General features: G+C 42.6%; 1 protein-coding gene across 5 annotated transcripts in view; it reads left to right on the top strand.

Moving 5' to 3' along the window:
• fig4a (FIG4 phosphoinositide 5-phosphatase a) overlaps positions 1–21,040 on the top strand; it is a 102,270-nt gene that overhangs the window by 56,189 nt on the left and 25,041 nt on the right. For 4 of the 5 annotated variants that reach the window (XM_061900614.1, XM_061900615.1, XM_061900618.1 and 1 more), the window contains 2 exons: positions 3,378–3,576; positions 14,444–14,529. In XM_061900614.1, coding sequence (XP_061756598.1) covers positions 3,378–3,576; positions 14,444–14,529 — 285 coding nt within the window. The remainder of the gene's footprint in view (positions 1–3,377; positions 3,577–14,443; positions 14,530–21,040) is intronic. The other variant, XM_061900616.1, reaches the window with a different exon arrangement.

Genomic DNA, 21,040 nt, shown 5'->3' with positions numbered 1-21,040 from the left:
TATTAAGAGGGCTCAAATATTGTTTAAAGAACTCAGGTTGCAAAAGTCTTAACTATAAAAATATTCAATTTATTTACAGTACCAAATTAACCACGATAAGCGAGGGACGACTGTAAACCACTGGAGGATGCCAAGTGGGGTACATTGTGGTTGCATTTTTAGCTTGCGAGCCAAAACATGTGGCTGTTTACATGATGGATAGGTTTTGCTCCTAATCCATTTGGAAAAGCTGAAAAACATTTTGGTTGAAAAATGACTCACTGCTTTTATCAAATATGAAATAGTTAAAGATTAATTATCTGTCCAGCACCCAAATGAGTAGTTTGACTAATTGTTGTAGTGCTAACCTGTTTATACATACAAATAATATCTTTATTTTCGCCTTGATGGTCTCATAATAGACTGTTTAAAACAAGTCTCAGAGGTCTCATAATAGTGTAGAGCGGTACCTCTTTTTTGGTATGCCTCTATTGTACGTTTTGATTTTCAACGAAAATGTTTGTCAAAATTTTACCTTGGTTTTCGTAAACATTACACGTAACAAACGACCGGTAGTCCGTTTGCCAGTGTATTATTCCACTGAATCACCAAACAAAGAAGCTTATGTTTTGGTGACTCAGTCTCTGTGCTTTTTTGTTTGAGTATGATTGCAAAACAATACACTATGGAGCCAGAAAAGTTGCGTGTGCCAGCACTTTAATAAAAGAAGGTGAGATACTATTGTTAAATGCTAATTTGCCCATGTCCTTCGTTATTTATATTTTTCTGATTATAAAACTGTAATATTCCCTGTAGAATTTATTATTTTTGAGTGTCTGGAACTTAACAATTGGATTTACAATATTTCTTATGGAATAAAGGAAGAAGAATCCTTACAAACATCCTGAACCTTATCGAAGATAGAGATCATTTTATTAATCTCATTATGTGAATTAAAACTTCCATCCATCTATTTTACTTAACTATTTATATATTCATAACATGTGGGATCAGAGCCGAGAATGTCGTTGTGGCTTGTCCAGCCCTTTGAGACACTAGTGACTTACGGCTAAATAAATAAACGTTGATGGATTGATTGATTGATATTTATTTTTGATCACTTTATTTTACATATATGTATTTACTTCATTCATTCATGTAATTATTTACTTGTTTAACAGATTGACTACAGTAAGTGAACAAACAATTGTGCTAGCTTTGCGTGTTCCTACTCTTTTTTTGGACATGCTGTAATGATAAACTGGAAATATATGATGTACCATATTGTAACTATATGCATGTTTGAAATAAAGTATTACATAACCATAACAATTTTCATCTAACCTTTGAGAAGGATTACTACAAAATACAAAAGCTGAATTACTTTATAACGTGTCTTATGCAAATTTTACCCTTCAAGCATAATTTAGGCAGTTAAAAAGTGTGTTTAGAAAGCCCTACTACTTATTATGTCTTGAAAAGGTTTGTGAGTGGCAAGTGAACGAAATTATAGATTTTTCACACGTTTGGTGATAATAAACAGATTTCAGTGACACACATTCCCTCGAGGTGGACACAAAAAGTATATTCTGTATTACAGGGGACCTTTAATGTTAAACAATAAATATTTGTATTACATGTACTTCTGGTACATTGGTGGATACAACATTTTTACCTGTTATTGACTATGGAGATGTGTTGTACATGAATGCTACTGCTGGTTGTCTCCACAAGCTGGATAGTGTGTACCACGGGGCACTGAGATTCAACACCAACTGCGCTCCCCTTACTCACCATTGTGTGTTATACTCAATGGTTAACTGGACATCTTTATGTGCTCGAAGCCTCAATCATTTGTATGTTTTCATCTACAAAACCATTCTTTGTATCACTCCATCTTATCTATCTTTTTAACAAAAAAACAAGGAAGTCACAATCTTCGTTCAATGAATGTTCTTGAATTTTTCATCCCAAAAGTAAGAACTGAACTGGGCAAGAAAGCATTTAGGTTTTCAGCAACGAAGGCTTGGAATAACCTACAATCAAATATTCAACTGCAAAACCTTGTTACATTAAATGACTTTAAAACTTCTGTGAAAGGATTGCAGTCTACCTTGTCTGTATGCACATGTGTCATATGAGCAAGTTTTAATATTGTAAATGTGATGTTTTATGTGTTGTTTACTGTTATTAAAGGCCTACTGAAATGAGATTTTCTTATTTAAACGAGGATAGCAGGTCCATTCTATGTGTCCTACTTGATTATTTCGCGATATTGCCATATTTTTGCTGAAAGGATTTAGTAGAGAACATCCACGATAAAGTTCACAACTTTCGGTGCTAAGAGAAAAGCCCTGCCTCTACCACAAGTCGCAGACGATGACGTCACATGTTGATGGCTCCTCACATATTCACATTGATTTTAATGGGAGCCTCCAACAAAAACAGCTATTCAGACCGACGAAACGACAATTTCCCCATTAATTTGAGCGAGGATGAAAGATTCGTGTTTGAGGATATTGAAAGTGACGGACTAGGAAGAAAAAAAAAACGCGATTGCATTGGGACGGATTCTGATGTTTTTAGACACATTTACTAGGATAATTCTGGGAAATCCTTTATCTTTCTATTGTGTTGCTAGTGTTTTAGTGAGTTTAACAGTACCTGATAGTCGGAGGTGTGTGTCCACGACCGGGTGTTGACGCGCAGTGTCTCACGGAAGTCGACGGCAGCTTTATTGGCGGCACAAGCTCAGCTGATAAACGGTAAGAAGCGACTTTTTACCACAATTTTCTCACCAAAACCTGCTGGTTGACATTCGGTTGGGATCCATGTTCGCTTGACCGCTCTTATCCATAGTAAAGTTTCACCTCTGTGAATTTTAAACAAGGAATCACAGTGTGTTTGTGTGGCTAAAGCTTCCCAACTCCATCTTTCTACTTTGACTTCTCCAATATTAATTGAAAAAATTGCAAAGGATTCAGCAACACAAATGTCCAAAATACTGTGTAATTATGCCGTTAAAGCAGATGACTTTTAGCTGTGTGTGTGCGCAGTGCTCATATTCCCTAACAGCCCGCGACGTCAAGCGTACACGTCCTCATTACGCGACGTTTTCAAGAAAAAACTCCCGGGAAATTTAAAATTGCAATTTAGTAAACTAAAAAGACCCTATTGGCATGTGTTGCAATGTTAATATTTCATCATTGATATTTAAACTATCAGACTGCGTGGTCGGTAGTAGTGGGTTTCAGTAGGCCTTTAATGTAACTTTGCTGCTGCCCTCTTGACCAGGTCTCCCTTGGAAAAGAGACCTTTGATCTCAATTGGATTTTACCTGGTTAAATAAAGGCTAAATAAATAAATAGGAATAAATAAATTCTGTTGTTTGTTTGTAGCAATAAAAGCAACAAAGAAGAGACGCTACTCCAGAGGAAGACAGCAGCGAGTGCACCTCCTCCCCCAAGCGAGGAGGCCATCTCCAGCTCATCGGAGGATGACTCTGAGGATGACCGCGATGATGACGCCTCTGTCTCTCAGCGCTCTACCCCAATCAAACTTCATACAGATGGCGAAGAGAGCAGCCGTGCCCAAGAGGTACTCTCTGCCTTGAAATCTATTAACTATTTGTTTGTTGTTATGACAATATGTTATGCAATATTATTACTCTTCAAAGATCCAGGTAATGCCTTTTGTTAATAAATAGGACACATAAAGCAAGATGTGGCGCATGATGGCGTCTGTTTTTGGATTTTGCGATAATCCTGTATACAGCCTGCGTCAAATTTTGCACAAAGACTTCAGTAGCAACACCTAACGCTAAAGCAGTACATAGTTATTAGCAAACACAAACAGGATACATCCTGTACTGCGCCTGATGTGAATTGTGGATCAGGGCATATTTTTTCAATAGTGGTGTTAGTAAAACTAAGCTATACTAAGCATAGGCTGTGGTAATGTTACATGTATACATATACATATTGTAATATCTGTGACATTTGTATTAGTGTACTGTGTCTTTAAGGGTTTTTGGGAACACGCATGGGGAGTGTGGGAAGTGTCAGTGTGCGTGAGCGTGAGTTGTGGCTAACAGCAGCTCGTGTATTTGTGTGCATTATTTTAAAACCACCAGCAAGTCACCGCTTGTTAATAAAGCGATTGAGCAGCGCATCCTCGTCTGTGTGACACTTTCTCCACCGCGGGCATTACATTGGTGTCAGAAGTGCTTCGGTTTCAACTCGCTCGCTACCTGTGGAGAGAGGATGTTCGCCGACCTCAGTGCTCGAGTGAAAGTAGAGAGATGAACTGGAGAGTGTGCGATTGACATGCCGGACGCTGCTTGCGTCGTGCACGGACGTCATGAAGACAGCGTTTCGCGCCACATGGACAACAGTATCCCCATGACGGAGCGGGGTCATGACGTAGGAGCACATGTGCCGCCGCCGACAAACATGGCAGCGCCCATGAGCTTGTGTGTGAAGCATTGAGGACACTGAAGTTTTCAGGGAGAGGAAGCTGGGAAGCTTATAAAATTCAGTTTGAGCTTGTGGCTAATAAAGCAGGCTGGACTGAGGAGGTGAGAGCAATACAGTTGGCTTTGTCAATGACAGAAGAAGCTGCGTCCTGTTTGCTCCTGCTGAACCTGGGAGAAAGACTTGATTACAATGCGCTGGTTGCTGCGCTGCAAAGGCGTTTTGGAGAGTTTGACATGAGAGACTCTTTACGCTGTGAGTTTAAGCACCGTGACAGGCTACCCGGTGAGTCGTTTCGGTGCCTTGCTCATGGGATCGAAAGGCGTGCGCCTATCTGATTGGCGGACGCAATCCAAAATTAACTGATACGTGATCAATCTATCCAAGCTCTTAAACCGGATGAATTGTGCTTGCGCGTCCAGCTGGCCCGCCCTACTGCCCTGGCAGATGCACTCGAACTCGCCATTGAGAGAGAGATCGCCACTGGGGCGGCACCTGAGACATCTTCCCGCCCAGTTTTGGCTGCATCTATTACGCAGGGTGCAGAGCAAAGACCGGGGTGGGTTGAGGAACTTGTATGTGCGCTGCAGACTCGCTCAACCCAGTATGAGGACAAGAAGGACAGACGAGCGTGTACTGCTGTCTGCTGGGGGTGTGGACAACTTATCCACTGCGCTCGACCTGCGCAGTGGATACTGGCGGGTCCCACTCACCCCTGAGTCACGACAGAAGACAGCGTTCTGCACCACCAGGGGCCACTGGCAATTCAAGGTCATGAGCTTTGGGCTCTGCAACGCACAAGGGACATTTGAGGGACTGATGGACACAGTGCTCGCTAACATCCCCAGGCAAGAGTGCTTGGTCTGTTTGGACGATGTCCTCATCCATGGACGGTCCTTTCAATCAGCCCTTGATTCCTTGAGGCTGGTGCTGGAAAGGATTGCGGTAGCTGGACTGAAACTGCACCCAGAGAAGTGCCATTTAATGCGGCGTGTGGTGGAGTTTCTGGGCCACAAGGTGGACGGGAGGGGCATCAGCACGCTGGAGGAGAAGATCAGTGCTATAAAAGACTGGCCAATTCCGAAGGACCAGAAACAGCTAAAAAGCTTCTTGGGACTTGCCTCATATTATCGGCGGTTGGTGAAGGGATTTTCCTGCAATGGAGCACCATTGTTTGACCTTCTTCAGAACAATCAGATGTTCGTGTGGACGCCGGACTGTCAGGGGGCATTTTCTGGTCTCAAGAAGGCCCTCATGAATGCTCCTGTCCTCACCACTCCAGACCCAGCTCTGCCTTTTGTGCTGGATACGGATGCCATTAATGTTGGTATGGGCGCAGTGCTGTCACAGGTGGGCTCAGAAGGTGAAAGGGTGGTGGCTTACTTCATCCGCAACTTCAGCAAGAGTGAATGGCGGTACTGTGTGACCAGACGTGAACTGTTGGCTGTTGTGTTAGCTGTACGCCATTTCAAGTACTACTTGAGTGGCGTGTCCTTCACCATCAGAACAGACCATGCAGCACTACAATGGCTAATGTCGTTTCGAGAACCAGAGGGTCAGGTGGCACGATGGCTGGAGGAAATCCAGTCTTTCCACTTTAGTGTGTGTCATCAGGCTGGGGCGCAGCACGCCAATGCAGACGCTCTCTCTCGGCGGCCGTGTGCTATTGATGGCTGTAGCTACTGTGACTGGTGAGACGTCAGAGAGAAGGAGCTGCGCGGAGATGAGACCGCTGACGGGCCTTCATGCTGCACCTTGGAGACTCTGGACGCTGCAGAATGGGCGGTCAGGCAGGGGGAAGACAGCGATCTCAAACCAGTGCTGCAATGGGTCCAGAGTGGCAGGAGAACACCCTGGGAAGGCGTGTTGGGACTGTCAGTCGGCACCAAGGGCCTGTGGAGTAAATTTACTGTGCTGCGCATCACGGACGGCACACTGAAGCGTGCATGGAAGGAGCCGGCCACCGGGGAGGAGAGATGGCAGGTGGTGGTACCTAAGACTCTGAGGGACGCAGTGCTGAAGGCGTGTCATGGGGGCATGGGCTCAGGGCATTTGGCAGCTCTAAAACGCTCCGTCGGTTGCGCCAAGGGTTCTACTGGGGTCAGCACCGGCGGGATGTGGACGGCTTCTGTCGGCGCTGTGATGGGTGCGCAGCCTACAAGGAACCCCAAGACCGGTCACACCTCCAACACTTCAGCAGCAGGGGGTTGGCGGACCCATGGAGAGGGTAGCTGTAGACATTATGGGTCCTTTTCCCGTAACAGACAAAGGGAACAAGTAAGTGCTTTGCGCGATGGATTACTTTACCAAGTGGCCGTAGGCGTACGCGCTGCCGGGCCAGGAAGCAGAGACCGTGGCTGATGCTTTACTGGAGGGCATGTTCAATCGCTTTGAAACTGCAGATATCCTCCACAGCGACCAGGGCAGGAATTTTGAATCCAGAGTTTTTGCTGGTTTAAGGCAAAAGAGGAACCATGACGTGCGAAGCAATGGCCGTGACTTTAGGCCTGGCGAGCTGGTCTGGGTGTACACGCCCAAAAGAAAAAAAGGACGTTGCCCTAAGTTGGAAAGTCATTGGGACGGTCCGTGTTGGGAGCTAGAGAGGGTGGGAGAGGTAGTGTATAGAGTTGCAGTGTCCCTTAAGGGCCGAAAGGTTGTTTGGCATAAAGACCGTTTGGCACCCTACAGGGGTAGAGAAGTTCCCCAGTTTGAGGTGGCACCTGCCTCGCCAGATGGCACTGGACAGTTAGTGGATCAATGTTCCCCATATTCCACTATTGCTGTGCCCGTTAAGCTGCTAACGCCACGTGTTGACAGACCCGACTAGACCGCCAACTTTCAGGTATTTTCTTGTTGACCCCTCGGGGTGAGGGAATTCATAAAGGGGGAGGCAGTGTCATATCTGTGATATTTGTATTAGTGTACTGGGTCTTTAAGGGTTTTTGGGAACGCGCATCCGCGAGTGAGTTGGCGGGAAGTGTCTGTATGCGTGAGCATGAGTTGTGGCTAACAGCAGCTCGTGCATGTGTGTGCATTATTTTGGAACTACCAGCAAGTTACCGCTTGTCAATAAAGCGATTGAGCAGCGCATCCTCGTCTGTGTGACTCCTTCTCCACCGCGGACATTACAATATATACATATATACATATACATTTATAAACATATATATATATATATATATATATATATATATATATATATATATATATATATATTACCAAGTAAACGCCCTTGGGCAAATAACCGCCCATGTCCTAATAGCCGCCCGGGGTCTGAGCCCATTTTGTGAATTAAACGCCTCTTCCTAATAATAGCCCATGTATAGCGGTACACCACAACTGATGGATGGGAATACTTTAAGGGGGAAGAAGAATAGAAAGTTTGACTTAAAGTTCAAGCTAGCGGTTGTGAAGTATGCGGAGCAAAATTCTGGTTTGGCAGCGGCCAGGCAGTTTAACGTTGACCCAAAGTGTGTACGCGAATGGAAACAAAAAAAGGGAGAACTACTATCTCAGTCGGCAATTGATGGAAAACGGGCTTGCTTATCTGGCGGAGGTAGGAAGAAAGTGAGCGACGAGCTTGATGCTAATTTGTGTCAGTGGATACATCACCTTCGTGGACTGAACCACCGTGTGTCCCGCAAAATGATCCGCATTAAGGCCAAGGAGTTGTATGCCACCGCGAGTGACACGAGAGACACCGGGGTGGTGTTTGGTGCAACGAGTTGCTGGCTTAATCGATTCCTGCGTCGGAACAACTTTACCCTCAGGAGGAGAACAACTGTTGCACAGAAGGACGCTCCCATCGAGAAGATTGTCAACTTCCTCGTTTTCACTACTAAACAGATAGAGGCCAAGAAAATCCAGCCCAAGAATATCATCGCCATTGATGAAACAGCCGTCTGGTTTGACATGGTTGGTTTTAGTACGGTCAATGAGAGGGGCCTCAAAACCACCGGCCACGAGAAGGCACGCGTCACGGTGGTTCTTGCAGCCACAGCAGACGGGACAAAGCTGAAGCCTTACATTGTGTTTAAAGGTGCTGTCCGTGAGGTAAAGGCTATGCAGAGCATCCCCGAGGTGATCATAGTTTCCTCCAAGATGTGCTGGTTTAATGATGACCTGACAAAGGATTGGCTCCAGAGGGTAGTGGGGAAATTTCACTTCGGACCGAGGCTACTTGCATGGGACTCGTACCGATGCCATATCAGCGAGGTCACGAAGGCAGAGCTCAAAAGGGGCTACAACCTTACAATACCTGTTATATCTGGAGGTTGCACAAAGTACCTGCAGGCCCCCGATGTTGTGTGGAATGGCCCTTTCAAAGCTCAGCTCCGTGACTACTATGATAACTGGATGGCTGGTGATAAAGACAAGACCTACACCAAGTCAGGGAACCTGAGAGGCTCTTCCCGCCGCCTCCTGGTTGACTGGGTCCTAGGAGCCTGGGATGCTCTGGATCGGGACACTCTGATCAACTTATTCAAGGTAGGCTGGCTGGCTGCCTGTGTGTATGTTTGTGTGTGCGTGTGTTGCAAACAGTGGCAATAGCTGATTGTTGCTTTCTGGAATCCTACAAGGTGTGTGGGCTGACGGTGGCAGCTGATGGGAGTGAGGACCAGCTCATTTACTGTCTCAAAGAGGGACAGCCATGTCAGGCAGGCAGAGAGATGCTTTTGAGGGCTAGACAGCAGGGTGATGCTGTGGTTCCGGAAGAGGAGGCGAGTGATGAGGAACACCAGTTCCTCAATGAACTTCTGAATGAAGAGGAGGATGATGAGTGGGTTTGAGTTGCATTTGGGGTTGCGTTTGCTGCAGTATTATTGTTTTGATGGTTTTATAGAGTACTTGGTACCATAATTTTATTTTTCCTGTATGCTGCTTTATTTAAAACTTTGAATACTGTAGCCTTTATTTTACAAACCCTGTTTCCATATGAGTTGGGAAATTGTGTTAGATGTAAATATAAACGGAATACATGATTTGCAAATCATTTTCAACCCATATTCAGTTGAATATGTTCCAAGGACAACATATTTGATGTTCAAACTGACTAACTTATTTTTTTTTGCAAATAATCATTGACTTTAGAATTCAATGCCAGCAACACATGACAAAGAAGTTGGGAAAGGTGGCAATAAATACCGATAAAGTTGAGGAATGCTCATCAAACACATATTTTGAACATCCTACAGGTGTGCAGGCTAGTTGGGAACAGGTGGGTGCTATGATAGGGTGACCACATGTCCGGATTTAGGCCGGACAGTCCGGATTTTTAATGCCCTGTCCGGCGTCCGGCGCAGCATCAAGCCAGACAGGTATTTGTCCTCCTTTTTGAAGCACTAGGCTTGAAGAGCGGAGTTTTTTCATCTTTGCTGGGCTGCAGCGCAATAGCCAATCATAGACCGTCAAAAAAGGCCCCCAACGCAGTAGCATATCAAATGATTGGCTAAGAGCGGTGTCGGATACATATCTGCTTATCATTGGTTACAAAAGTAAACAAGGGTCCATGTGCTGCTGCGGCATGACATTGCCAGAAAGTTAGCATCATGCCAAAACGCAAGACCTCGTTTAATTCTGAATGGATAAAAAGAGTACGAATTTATAACAAAAAGCAGTCGAGACTCATTCCATGGCTTCTGCACACTTTGTCGATGTGATGTCGACGTAAGTAGTCAGGGGAAAGCTGCAATTGAACGGCATGCGGGTACGGATAAACATAAAAGTAATAAACGTGCGGCAGGTACCTCTTCAATGAGGACATTTTTCCGTGAAGTTTCGTCGCCCCTGGATGACAAGATAACCGCTGCGGAGCTGTGCAAGGTGTACCATGCTGTAAAGCATCACCAGTCCTACAGAAGTTTAGACTTTTTTTTTTTTAATTATATATGTTGCCTTTTAATTGTTGTTTACATTTAAGTCCACACATGCTTTGTGGCACTCTGCTCTTGAAAAGATTCATCTCGGTGGTCACTTTTTGAACACCACAATGTATTGAATAAATACAAATACTGTTAACAAACACTTGACTTTAATATTTTTTCCTATTCAGCCACACAAACATCATCTTTAAACCACTCAAAATTGTACTATAAATAAGAGTATAACAGAGTCCTATGTACACCATAGTAATTGATTGATATGCCGCATAATGTCCTCCTTTTTGGCCGCTCTACCAACCGAGCTATACGTTTGTGTATGTGTGTGCGTGTGCGTGTGCGTGTGCGTGTGCGTGTGCGTGTGCGTGTGCGTGTGCGTGCGCGTGCGTGCGTGTGCGTGTGCGTGTGCGTGTGCGTGTGCGTGTGCGTGTGCGTGTGTGTGTGTGTGTGTTTTTTTGCTCAGTCTTTCTCCCTTGGCCTGTCTTGTGTACGTTTTGGACATTCGACTCTCACGTGTTGGTGCACGCTGCCTCGCTCACATGGGTCTCGTGTCGCTGCCTCAAAGCCCGTACCCTCACAGCAGATTGCCCGGGGAGCCTGAAGTACACAATACTGTTGAAATATTTAAACGTCAGATCATTACTGTGTTTGCCATGTAATTATACATGTCCATTTCATATTCCACTTCAATTTGGGAGTACATCAGCTTACATGTGCACAAAAAAGATTTGTGCCGGTCCATGCGTGCGTGCGTGTGTGTGTGCGTGTGTGTGTTAATGCGAGTTTGTGCGTCTGTGTGTGTGCGCACGTTTCTGTTCGAGAGAGGCTGTGTGTTTGTTTTTGAGATTGTGTCGGACTGCAGGTGTGTTCACAGCTTTAGTTTGTTGGACACAGTCTGAGAACACCCCTACTCTCCGTTCTCTCCTCCTGGCCAGGCAGATCAATGGAAATATAATAAAAATTGAATGTATATGTTAAACATTTTTGCTAGAAGATAATTGTGTGTGTGTGTGTGTGTGTGTGTGTGTGTGTGTGTGTGTGTGTGTGTGTGTGTGTGTGTGTGTGTGTGTGTGTGTGTGTGTGCGCGTGCGCGCGCAATATTACATAAAATCTTTCTGGTCTCTTGAAATTTATTGAGGCACAGTGGGATTGTTCTTAATGCAACCGATTATTTTCCAGAGGCCGTCATTTTTAATAACTAAAGATGTTTTCTATGCAGTGAAACCTCGTAAGGTCGAACACAAGTCATTCCGGACACTTTTCTACTAATTAATTGTTTGGATTGTCCCCATCATAAAAATTGCAACTGCAAAGGCACTTTTTAACTAAAGTCATTTTTAGCTGTCATATGGTTGTGAAAACCTTTTCATTAGGGCTGCAGCTATCGATTACCGTATTTTCCGGACCATAGGGCGCACTAGATTATGAGGCGCACTGCCGATGAATGGTCTATTTTTGATCTTTTTTCATATATAGGGCGCATTAAAGGAGTCATATTATTGTTTTTTTTTTCTAAATTGAAAACACTTCCTTGTTTTCTACATAACATGTAATGGTGGTTCTTTGGTCAAAATGTTGCTTAGATTATGTTTTAAAGATCATCTTCAAGCCACTTTCTGACAGTCGCTTCAGGATGTGTCGTTTTGTGGGCGGTCTTATTTACGTGGCTCACCTTCAGCAGCGTCTTCTCCCCCGAAATCTTTGTTGTAGCGGTGTTGTGTGTAAGGACGAGAGTAGAAAAAGTGGCAAAAGATGGAGCTAACTGTTTTATAGACATTCAGACTTAACTTAAATCAAAAACGGAGCAGCATCTCCTTATCCGTAAACAACAACACCAGAAATGTGTCCCAAGAAAAAACGTCTGACCGGAACTCTCTAATAACTGAAGTTCCATGGGTGGCTAATGTAAACTTAGTTCACCTGTATGTCTGAGCGCTTTCTTGGCGAGTTTACTGACAGATATAAGTGAGAACTTTACACTACTTTATATTAGAAATGACAATAACGTAGGATGAATGTACTATAACAAGAAGATAGAGGAAAAAGTTTATTGACTACATTGTCCCCATGGACTGAAAAGGCGGACGCTCACAATTTTTCAGGGTTTATGCAGATCCCAAATAAAGATCAGCAGGTACCAGAAAGTAAGAAAAGTTGCTTTTGCATAATTTTGCAAAACAAAAACCCAGATAATATCTCTTACCTCAGTGGTCCCCAACCTTTTTGTATCCGCGCACCGGTCAACGCTTAATAATTTGTCCCGCGGCCCGGGGGATGTCCTTTTTTTTTCTTTTTTCTTTTTTTTCTTCTTTGTCATGAAAAAGGGACGTTTTTGTAATGAAAAAGGGAGTTTTTTGTGGTTGGTGCACTATTTGTAAGTGTATATTATGTTTTTTATGTTGATTTAATAAAAAAACAAAAACATTTTATTTTTATTTTTTTTTTATAAAAAATTCTTCTGTGGCCCGGTACCAATCAGGCCACGCCGCGGCCCGGTGGTTGGGGACCACTGTCTTACCTTATACACACATCATAATAATACTCATAAGTTGAAACACATCAAGCGGTGCGGCTTCTGTGCTTACCAAAGTCATACTAAAACATTTTGATAGATTTTTGAGCACCGTGTGTAATGTTCTATATTTTCAATGGGACATTGAAAATATTGGTGTTGTTTACTTGAGTCATCGTGCCATCATAGTGCAGTCTGCACATATTTGTTATATGTGACTGCCATCTACTGGTCACACTTTTATCATTACACCATGTACCAAATACAATTGCTTCAAGGTCGGTAAGAAAAAAACTAATTATTCCGTACATTAGGCGCACCGGGTGATTTGGCACACAAAAAAATGATTTTAGCTACAACTGTATTTACCGCATATGTTCTTTTAATATCCTACCTGACTTCTAGGGGTGTGGGAAAAAATCGATTCGAATTCTAATCGCGATTGTCACGTTGTGCGATTCAGAATCGCATTTTTTTTATCAGTACAACAAAACAATTAACAGCAATACCATAACAATGCAATCCAATTCCAAAAACAAACCTGACCCAGCAACACTCAGAACTGCAATAAACAGAGCAATTGAGAGGAGACACAAACATGACACAGAACAAACCAAAAGTAGTGAAACAAAACTAAATATTATCAACAACAGCATCAATATTAGTTATAATTTCAACATAGCAGTGATTAAAAATCCCTCATTGACAATATCATTAGACATGTATAAAAATAAAAGAATAGTGTCACAGTCGCTTAAACTTGCATCGCATCTCATAAGTTTGACAACACACTGTGTCCAATATTTTCACAAAGATAAAATAAGTCATATTTTTTGTTCATTTAATAGTTAAAACAAATTTACATTATTGCAATCAGTTGATAAAACATTGTCCTTTACAATTATAAAAGCTTTTTACAAAAATCTACTACTCTGCTTGCATGTCAGCAAACGGGGGTAGGTCCTGCTGAAATCCTATGTATTGAATAAATAGAGAAGGGGTAGGGAACCTATAGCTCTAGAGCCAGATGTGGCTTTTACGATGACTGCACCTGGCTCTCAGATAAATCTTAGCTGAGATTGCTTAACACGGTAAGTAATGAATAATTCCACTGGTAATCACAGTATCAAAAATAACGTTCAAAATATAAAACATTTTCATGCATTTTAATCCATCCATCCATTTTCTACCGCACCTGTTCAAGAAGTCACATTATTGGTAAGAAGTATTTTATTTATTGTTGGTTAGTTTCAGAATAACAATGTTATTAAAAATAATAAGGGACTTGTTATACTCGGAAAATGTTGGTCTTATTTGAAAATGCACGCATTTAGTTGGATTCAGTCTTAAAAAAATATTATATGGCTCTCACGGTAATACTTTTTAAAATATTTGGCTTGTATGGCTCTCTCGGCCAAAAAGATTTCCGACCCCTGAAATAGAGAATCGTTTTTGAATCGAAAATCGTGTTGAATTGAAAAATAAAATCGATTTTGAATCGAATCGTGACCCAAGGATCGATATTTAATCGAATCGTGGGACACCCAAAGATTCACAGCCCTACTGACTTATATTTACCCTTTGCCCTGTCAACTCCTCAGGAGACCCAGCAGCATGTCATCAGGGAGCCCTATGGACTAGATTTGGCCCAGTTTCCTGCCGAGCACGACCTGCTGATTTACAACCGGTAGGACACACTCATCACACATACTAGTATAATATAAACGAGGCCAAGGTTCTCCTAACTATGACTCGCAAGCAAGTAGGAGAAGGTTATTTTCAGCTACTCTCTAAACACAAGTAGAGTCTGTAATACCAGATAATAGATATAAAAATGGTAGATTTTACAAAGAAAAGGTCATATCAACTTGGAACAACATAATGGAATTTGAAAAATGCTCTGGCAGCAATTTATTTTCAAAATTGCTCAATTTGCTATCAATCAAAAAGGGGCTTCAACCTCATCCAATCATCATGTGAAAGCTGAGCGTCCACGCCAGCCGAGGCCAAGCCCACTTTCCATTCACGTCCACTAACGCTCGGGACAATGCAGAGCATTTACCCAATACAGTCTCGTTTGGCTGCAGTGGAACAACCCACTCAATGCTCCCCCTTTGAAGTCATTGGATGCTCAGCTTCAACATGGTTTAATGCACTGTGACGCCACCACAAAAAATGAGAAGAAATCTGCAACAGCTGTTATGGAAGTACTTTAGCTGATTCTGAACACAAGTTGAAGGCATTCTAGTACATGTTAGTCAATTAAATGTAAACACAAAAGCACATGTATAACCAGTCTTTTGACATTTTAAGGAAAGCTGAGCTTCTCTTGCAGTTTTAGAGCAATTGCCTCTGCTCACGAGCCACTATTCAACAGCTCAAGATTATTTATAAATTGTTGATTACTCAGAAAGTCCATTTAAATTTGAGGACAGAATTATTAGTCCCTCATGAAAATGTAATTTTTTTAATTATTTCCCAAGTGCCGTTAAAGAGAGCTATGCATTTTTAATACAGCTTTTCCTAGCATCCTACTTTCATTTTGGATGCTTCCAATATTTTTATTTGCACACAGGAGCAAAGTTATATCACAAAAAACAAGATGGACCACAGTCAGAATGATCACACCCCTTACAAAGTGTTGGAAGCCATGTGCTGTGGTTAATCAACCCTATTTAAAGTCATTAGTGAGCACTGACTCTGTCAGAGGGACCTGTAGAGCAGCAAAGAAGATTCAGTTAACGCTGGATGATTCAGGACTCAGAAATCATCATGACACAAAAAAAAAAATCTGTTTACTCTTAATAACAAATATTATTGATGCATACAAAACCGGTGATGTTATCTGAAGTTATCACAGCATTTCCAAGTGTCAAGAACTAGAGTAAGAAGTATCATCAAGAAATTTTAAGATAGCCACATGGTACAAAACAAGCCTGGCAGAGGTAGGAAACTAAATATTTCAAAGCTAGAGATGTGTCTTAAGACCCCAGAAGAACTGCCAAGACACTAGTGAATGACTTGGCCAAGTCTTGAATTGTGGTCTCAAAGAAGACAATCTAGAGCCCTGCAGAGAATAGGACTGCGAGGCTGCAGAACAAGTAAAACTCCACTTCTGCTATTAAGACACCTTTGAGCCACTCTGAAGTATGTAAAGGACAACTAAGAGAAAGACTATGCATAATGGAAGCGTGTCCTTTGGTCAGATGAAACAAAACTATAGCTCTTTGGCCCTGGAGACGCTGCTTATGATTGGAGAAAGAAGGGAGAGGCATACAACCCAAAGAGCACGGTGTAAAACATGGTGGTGGGAGTATTATGCTGTAGGATGCGTCAGTGCATTTGAAACTGGATATCTCGTCAAGATGGAAGTAATCCTGAAGAAATGATATTTGAAGATCTTGTAGTAAAACCTCAGGTACTCAGTGGGAAAACTGGATACAGGTCCCCGCTTTGTCTTCCAAAATGATAACGACCCAAATCACTCCTGGTGAAGAACTACCTACAGAGGGCTGTCACGCCAAATTTCTTCCCCCCTACAAAAACCTTCCCTCCGGAAGACATTTGGCTTGACAGCCCCTTTAATGCCTGAAGGACCCCAATGAGGGCGTGATAATACCAAGTTATATGACTCTTAAGGGTTACAGATAGAAAATTAGCGACGCAAACATAGCTTGAAAGGCTAGCATGCTGGAATGCAAATATTTTTTCCTTACCGTTATTTTTCACCAATGACAATCAGCCAATTATAATGCTTTTAAAACAGGCAGCTGTGTGGGCTGCTTTAAGCAAGGTATATCACTCTTAAGGGTTACAGCTGCAAAATTAGCGAAGCAAAAATAGCTTGAAAGGTTATTATGCTGGAATGCTAATATTTTTTCCTTACCGTTATTTTTCACCAATGACAATCAGCCAAATATAATGCTTTTAAAACAGGCAGCTGTGTGGGCTGCTTTAAGGTCCTTCCACCCTCATTGGGGTCCTTCAGGCATTAGAGGGTCTGTCACGCCAAATGTCTTCCGGGGGGAAGGTTTTTGTTGGGGGGATGAAATTTGGCGTGACAGGGCCAAAGTGAATGTTATTGAATAATTTGCAGAAAGCCCTGATTTGAATCCCATCGAGAATCTTTGGGGAGAATTGGGGAGAAGGCCGTCAAATATTGCATATAAGTATTGGGCTGGGATTGCTCAGGGGGTGTGTGAGACTTGTGTAAAACTGTAGCAAAAGGCTGTTATCCAGTAAAAAGGACACACTTTTGCCTATTAGCATCAGGGAGCTAATATTTTTGACTAAGGTCATTTTTAGTCAATAATTTAGGACCTGTGTGCAAATAAAAATATTAGAAGCATCCAAAATGAAAGTAAGATGCTCGGAAAAGCTGTGTCAAAAATGTATTATTGTTTTAACAGCAAATGGGGAAATACTTAATAAAAAATTAAATTTTCATGAGAGGGCTTAAAATGTTGTGCTCAACTGTACATGCATGGAGGATTTGAGTCCCTCAGAATATGATATAGAAATATCCGCGCACAAAAATTAAATCATTACCAGCTTTTTTCAGTATCATTAGTATTGTAACACTTTTTCATCTGCAAGCTATGTCCGTTGTTAGCGTGTGAGCACTGAGTAGTCAACGCCGAAGAAGCAGCCTGCTGTCTAATAAAATGGTCCATATATTTATTTATTTGTGTCAGCCTGCAACAAATGTGGATTTGGTGCTTCTGTTTCTCCCTCACTCATGAATAAATTATGACGGAATGGTGGCCGTATGCATCGGAACTTACATTGTACGCTTCTCAACACACATCAGACACACCTGCCTCGGTAGACAAAGACGTAGCAGAATGAAGTGACAGTGTAGTACATGGGGGCCCATTATGGTCGATCGCAAGCCACCGGTCGATCGCTGAGGGTCTGTCAGTCGATCGCCAGGTATTCAAAAAAAAAAAGAAAGAAATCAGTATCTGGTGTGACAACCATTTGCCTCACACAGTGCAACACATCTCCTTTGCATAGAGTTTATCAGGTTGGAGATTGTGGCCTGTGGAATGTTGGTCCACTCTTCAATGGCTGTGCCATGTTGCTAGATATTGGCAGGAATTCAAACATGTCGTCGTATACGCTGAGCCACAGCATCCCAAACATGCTCAATGGGTGACATGTCCGGTGAGTATGCTGGCTATGCAAGAACTGGGATGTTTTCAACTTCCAAGAATTGTGTACAAATCCTTGCAAAATGGGGCAATGCATTGTCATACTGCAACATAAAGTGATGGTCTCGTGTGACTGGCACAACAATGGGCCTCAGGATCTTGTCATGGTATCTTTCTGCATTCTACATGCCATTAATAAAATGCACTTGCGTTCGTTGTCCACAACATAACGCCTGCCCATACCATAACTCCACCCCCACCATGGGCCACTCGATTCACAACGTTGACACCAGCTAACCGCTCTCCCACACAACGCCACACACACTGTCTGCCATCCGCCCTGAACAGTGAAAACCGGGATTCATCCGTGAAGCGAACACCTCCCTAAAGTGCCATATGCCATCGATTGTGAGCATCCGCCCACATAAGTCGGTTACAGCGACAAACTGCAATCAGGTCGAGACTCCGTTGAGGATGATGAGCATGCAGAAGAGCGTCCGAGATGGTTTCTCACAGTTTGTGCAGAAATTATTTGGTTATGCAAATCAATTGAAGCAGCAACTGTCCGACTGACTGTCTGGTCTCAGACGATCATAGAGGTGCACCGGCTGGATTTGATGTTTACATACAGTTGTGAAGGACTGTCTTGAGTTTCCAATCATTTCTACACCCCTTATTTTCTTGTGATAGTGTGACTGGAGCATATACTTGTTGTTTACAAAAAACATTCATGAAGTTTGGTTCTTTTATGAATTTATTATGGGTCTACTGAAAATGTGACCAAATCTGCTGGGTCAAAAATATACATACAGCAACATACATGATACATTTTGGTGATGTACAAAAGTTACAATCAAATCAAGTTAGCTTCATGGCATGGCCTCTTAACTTCATTTGAGTGATTACGATTGACGACACCTGTTGACTTCTCTGAGCCCATTTAAATAGGGCTCATGTGCTGCAGTCATTAGACTCGGTTACAAACACGACAATGGGAAAGTCAAAGAAACTCAGCACAGGTTTGAAAAAACTAATTATTGACTTGGACAAGTCAGGAAAGTCACTTGGAGCCATTTCAAAGCATCTTAAGGTCCCAAGAGCAACTGTGCAGACAATTGTTCATAAGTATAAAGTGCATGGCACAGTTTTGTCACAGCCACAGTCAAGAAGAACACGCAAGCTATCACCTGTTGCTGAGAGAAAATTGGTCCAGATGATCAAGAGTCAACGGAAAACCACCAAAAAGCAGGTCTGCAATGAATTAAAAGCTGCTGGAACAGAGGTGTCATTGTCCACAGCCAAGCGTGTTTTGCATCTTATTGGATTGAGAGGCTACTACTACTATGCAAGAAGGAAGCTCTTGCTCCAGAAGCCAAACCTTAAGGCTTGTCTAAAGTTTGCTGCTGATTACATTGACAAAGATAAGACCTTCTGGAGGAAAGTTCTGTGCTCAGATAAAACAAAAATTGAGCTGTGTGGCCACAATTCCCAGCAATATGTATGGAGGAGAAAAGGGGAGGACTTTAATCAAGCTTACTTTCAAGCGTGGTGGTGGTGGTATTATGCTCTGGGCCTGATTTGCTGCCAATGGAACTGGTGCTTTACAGAGAGTAAATGGGACAATGAAAAAGGAGGATTACCTCCAAATTCTTCAGGACAACCTAAAATCATCAACCAGGTTGGGTCTTGGGCGCAGTTGAGTGTTCCAACAGGACAATGACCCCAAATACACATCAAAAGTGGTAAAGGAATGGCTAAATCAAGCTAGAATTAAGGTTTTGGAATGACCTTCCCAAAGTCCTGCCTTAAACCCAATTAAGAACATCTGGACAATGTCGAAGAAACAAGTCCATGTCTGAAACCAAAAATTTAGCTGAACTAACTGCACCAATTTTGTCAAGAGGTGTGGTCAAAAATGAAACCAAAAGCTTGCCAGAAGATCCGCCGCGGTGCAGCTGGGATAGCTTCCAGCCTCCCGCAAACCCAAAAGGGACAAGTAGTAGAAAATGGATGGATCAATACAATATTTCATCATATAAAAGTGTCATAAATGTGTAAATTGCAGATATACAAGTTCAACATATCATGTTGGCAGAATACTACCATGTTAAAAAAAGATTTAATGGCCTTAAAAGATAACTATTAAACAAGCAAGAAAAAACAATGTTTTGATAGCTTAATAATCACATGACTGGCACCCACCATGTACGTAAGTACTGACCAATGGCCAAACTTATAATGTATTTGTACTGCTGGGTTTGTTTGTTTTTGTGTGTAAGTTCCCCAACAAAAGCAATCACAACAAGCTGACTAAACATAAACAAAGAGCACTCTCCTTCAATTAATGTAAACATAACAGAAGCCAAGTGTGCTGTTCATTTAGACAAGGGGTCTCAGACACGCGGCCCGCTGGCAATTGCGGCCCGAGAGACATTATTTTGCAGCTCCCACCTTAATATGAAAGTTTAATGTTAGAGCGGCCTGCAAGTTTTGTATGAATGGCGCTTGACAGCGTTGTGTTATCTGGGTCCAAAATGGCCGTTTCAAAGTTCTGGGTTGCCTACCCCTGCATTAGTGGAAAGGCGGCAAATGAGTGAAAGCGACAGAGGCGTTGCCATGGAGATGAGGGTTTTCTTATGTGCTTGGCTGCAGTCACACCGCGACACCTGTCCGTCAGTAATAACAGTCCCCGATAACCTGGACCAATTCAAACCGTTATTTGTTTTCTCTATTGTTTAATTTGCATTGCCTCACACAATGAAGACTTCATATATTTCTATATGACGCCTGATAACACTCCAGGAGCCGTCACTTTTTTGCGCTCGCTATCCTGGTACTTTCAGAGGAAAAGCAGAACGACACACATTGCGGAAATAACATGATTCTCCGTGCGTTGGCTAAATACAAATATATTCCACAACCCCAAACATGTCTTTTCAAAGCCTGCAGTAAAAAGAAAGGTTTGTAATTAGCAAAGACAATTCCAGTAAAAGTGGGAGATGCAATATTTCTTTGTTGAGCACAGGGGCACCCCGACGTGTCTTA

The sequence above is a fragment of the Nerophis ophidion genome, linkage group LG05 (assembly GCF_033978795.1).
Source record: "Nerophis ophidion isolate RoL-2023_Sa linkage group LG05, RoL_Noph_v1.0, whole genome shotgun sequence".
NCBI classification, from domain to species: Eukaryota; Metazoa; Chordata; class Actinopteri; order Syngnathiformes; family Syngnathidae; genus Nerophis; species Nerophis ophidion.
The sequence above is the reverse complement of the archived record's forward strand: the minus strand, read 5'-3'. Positions and strand labels throughout refer to the sequence as shown.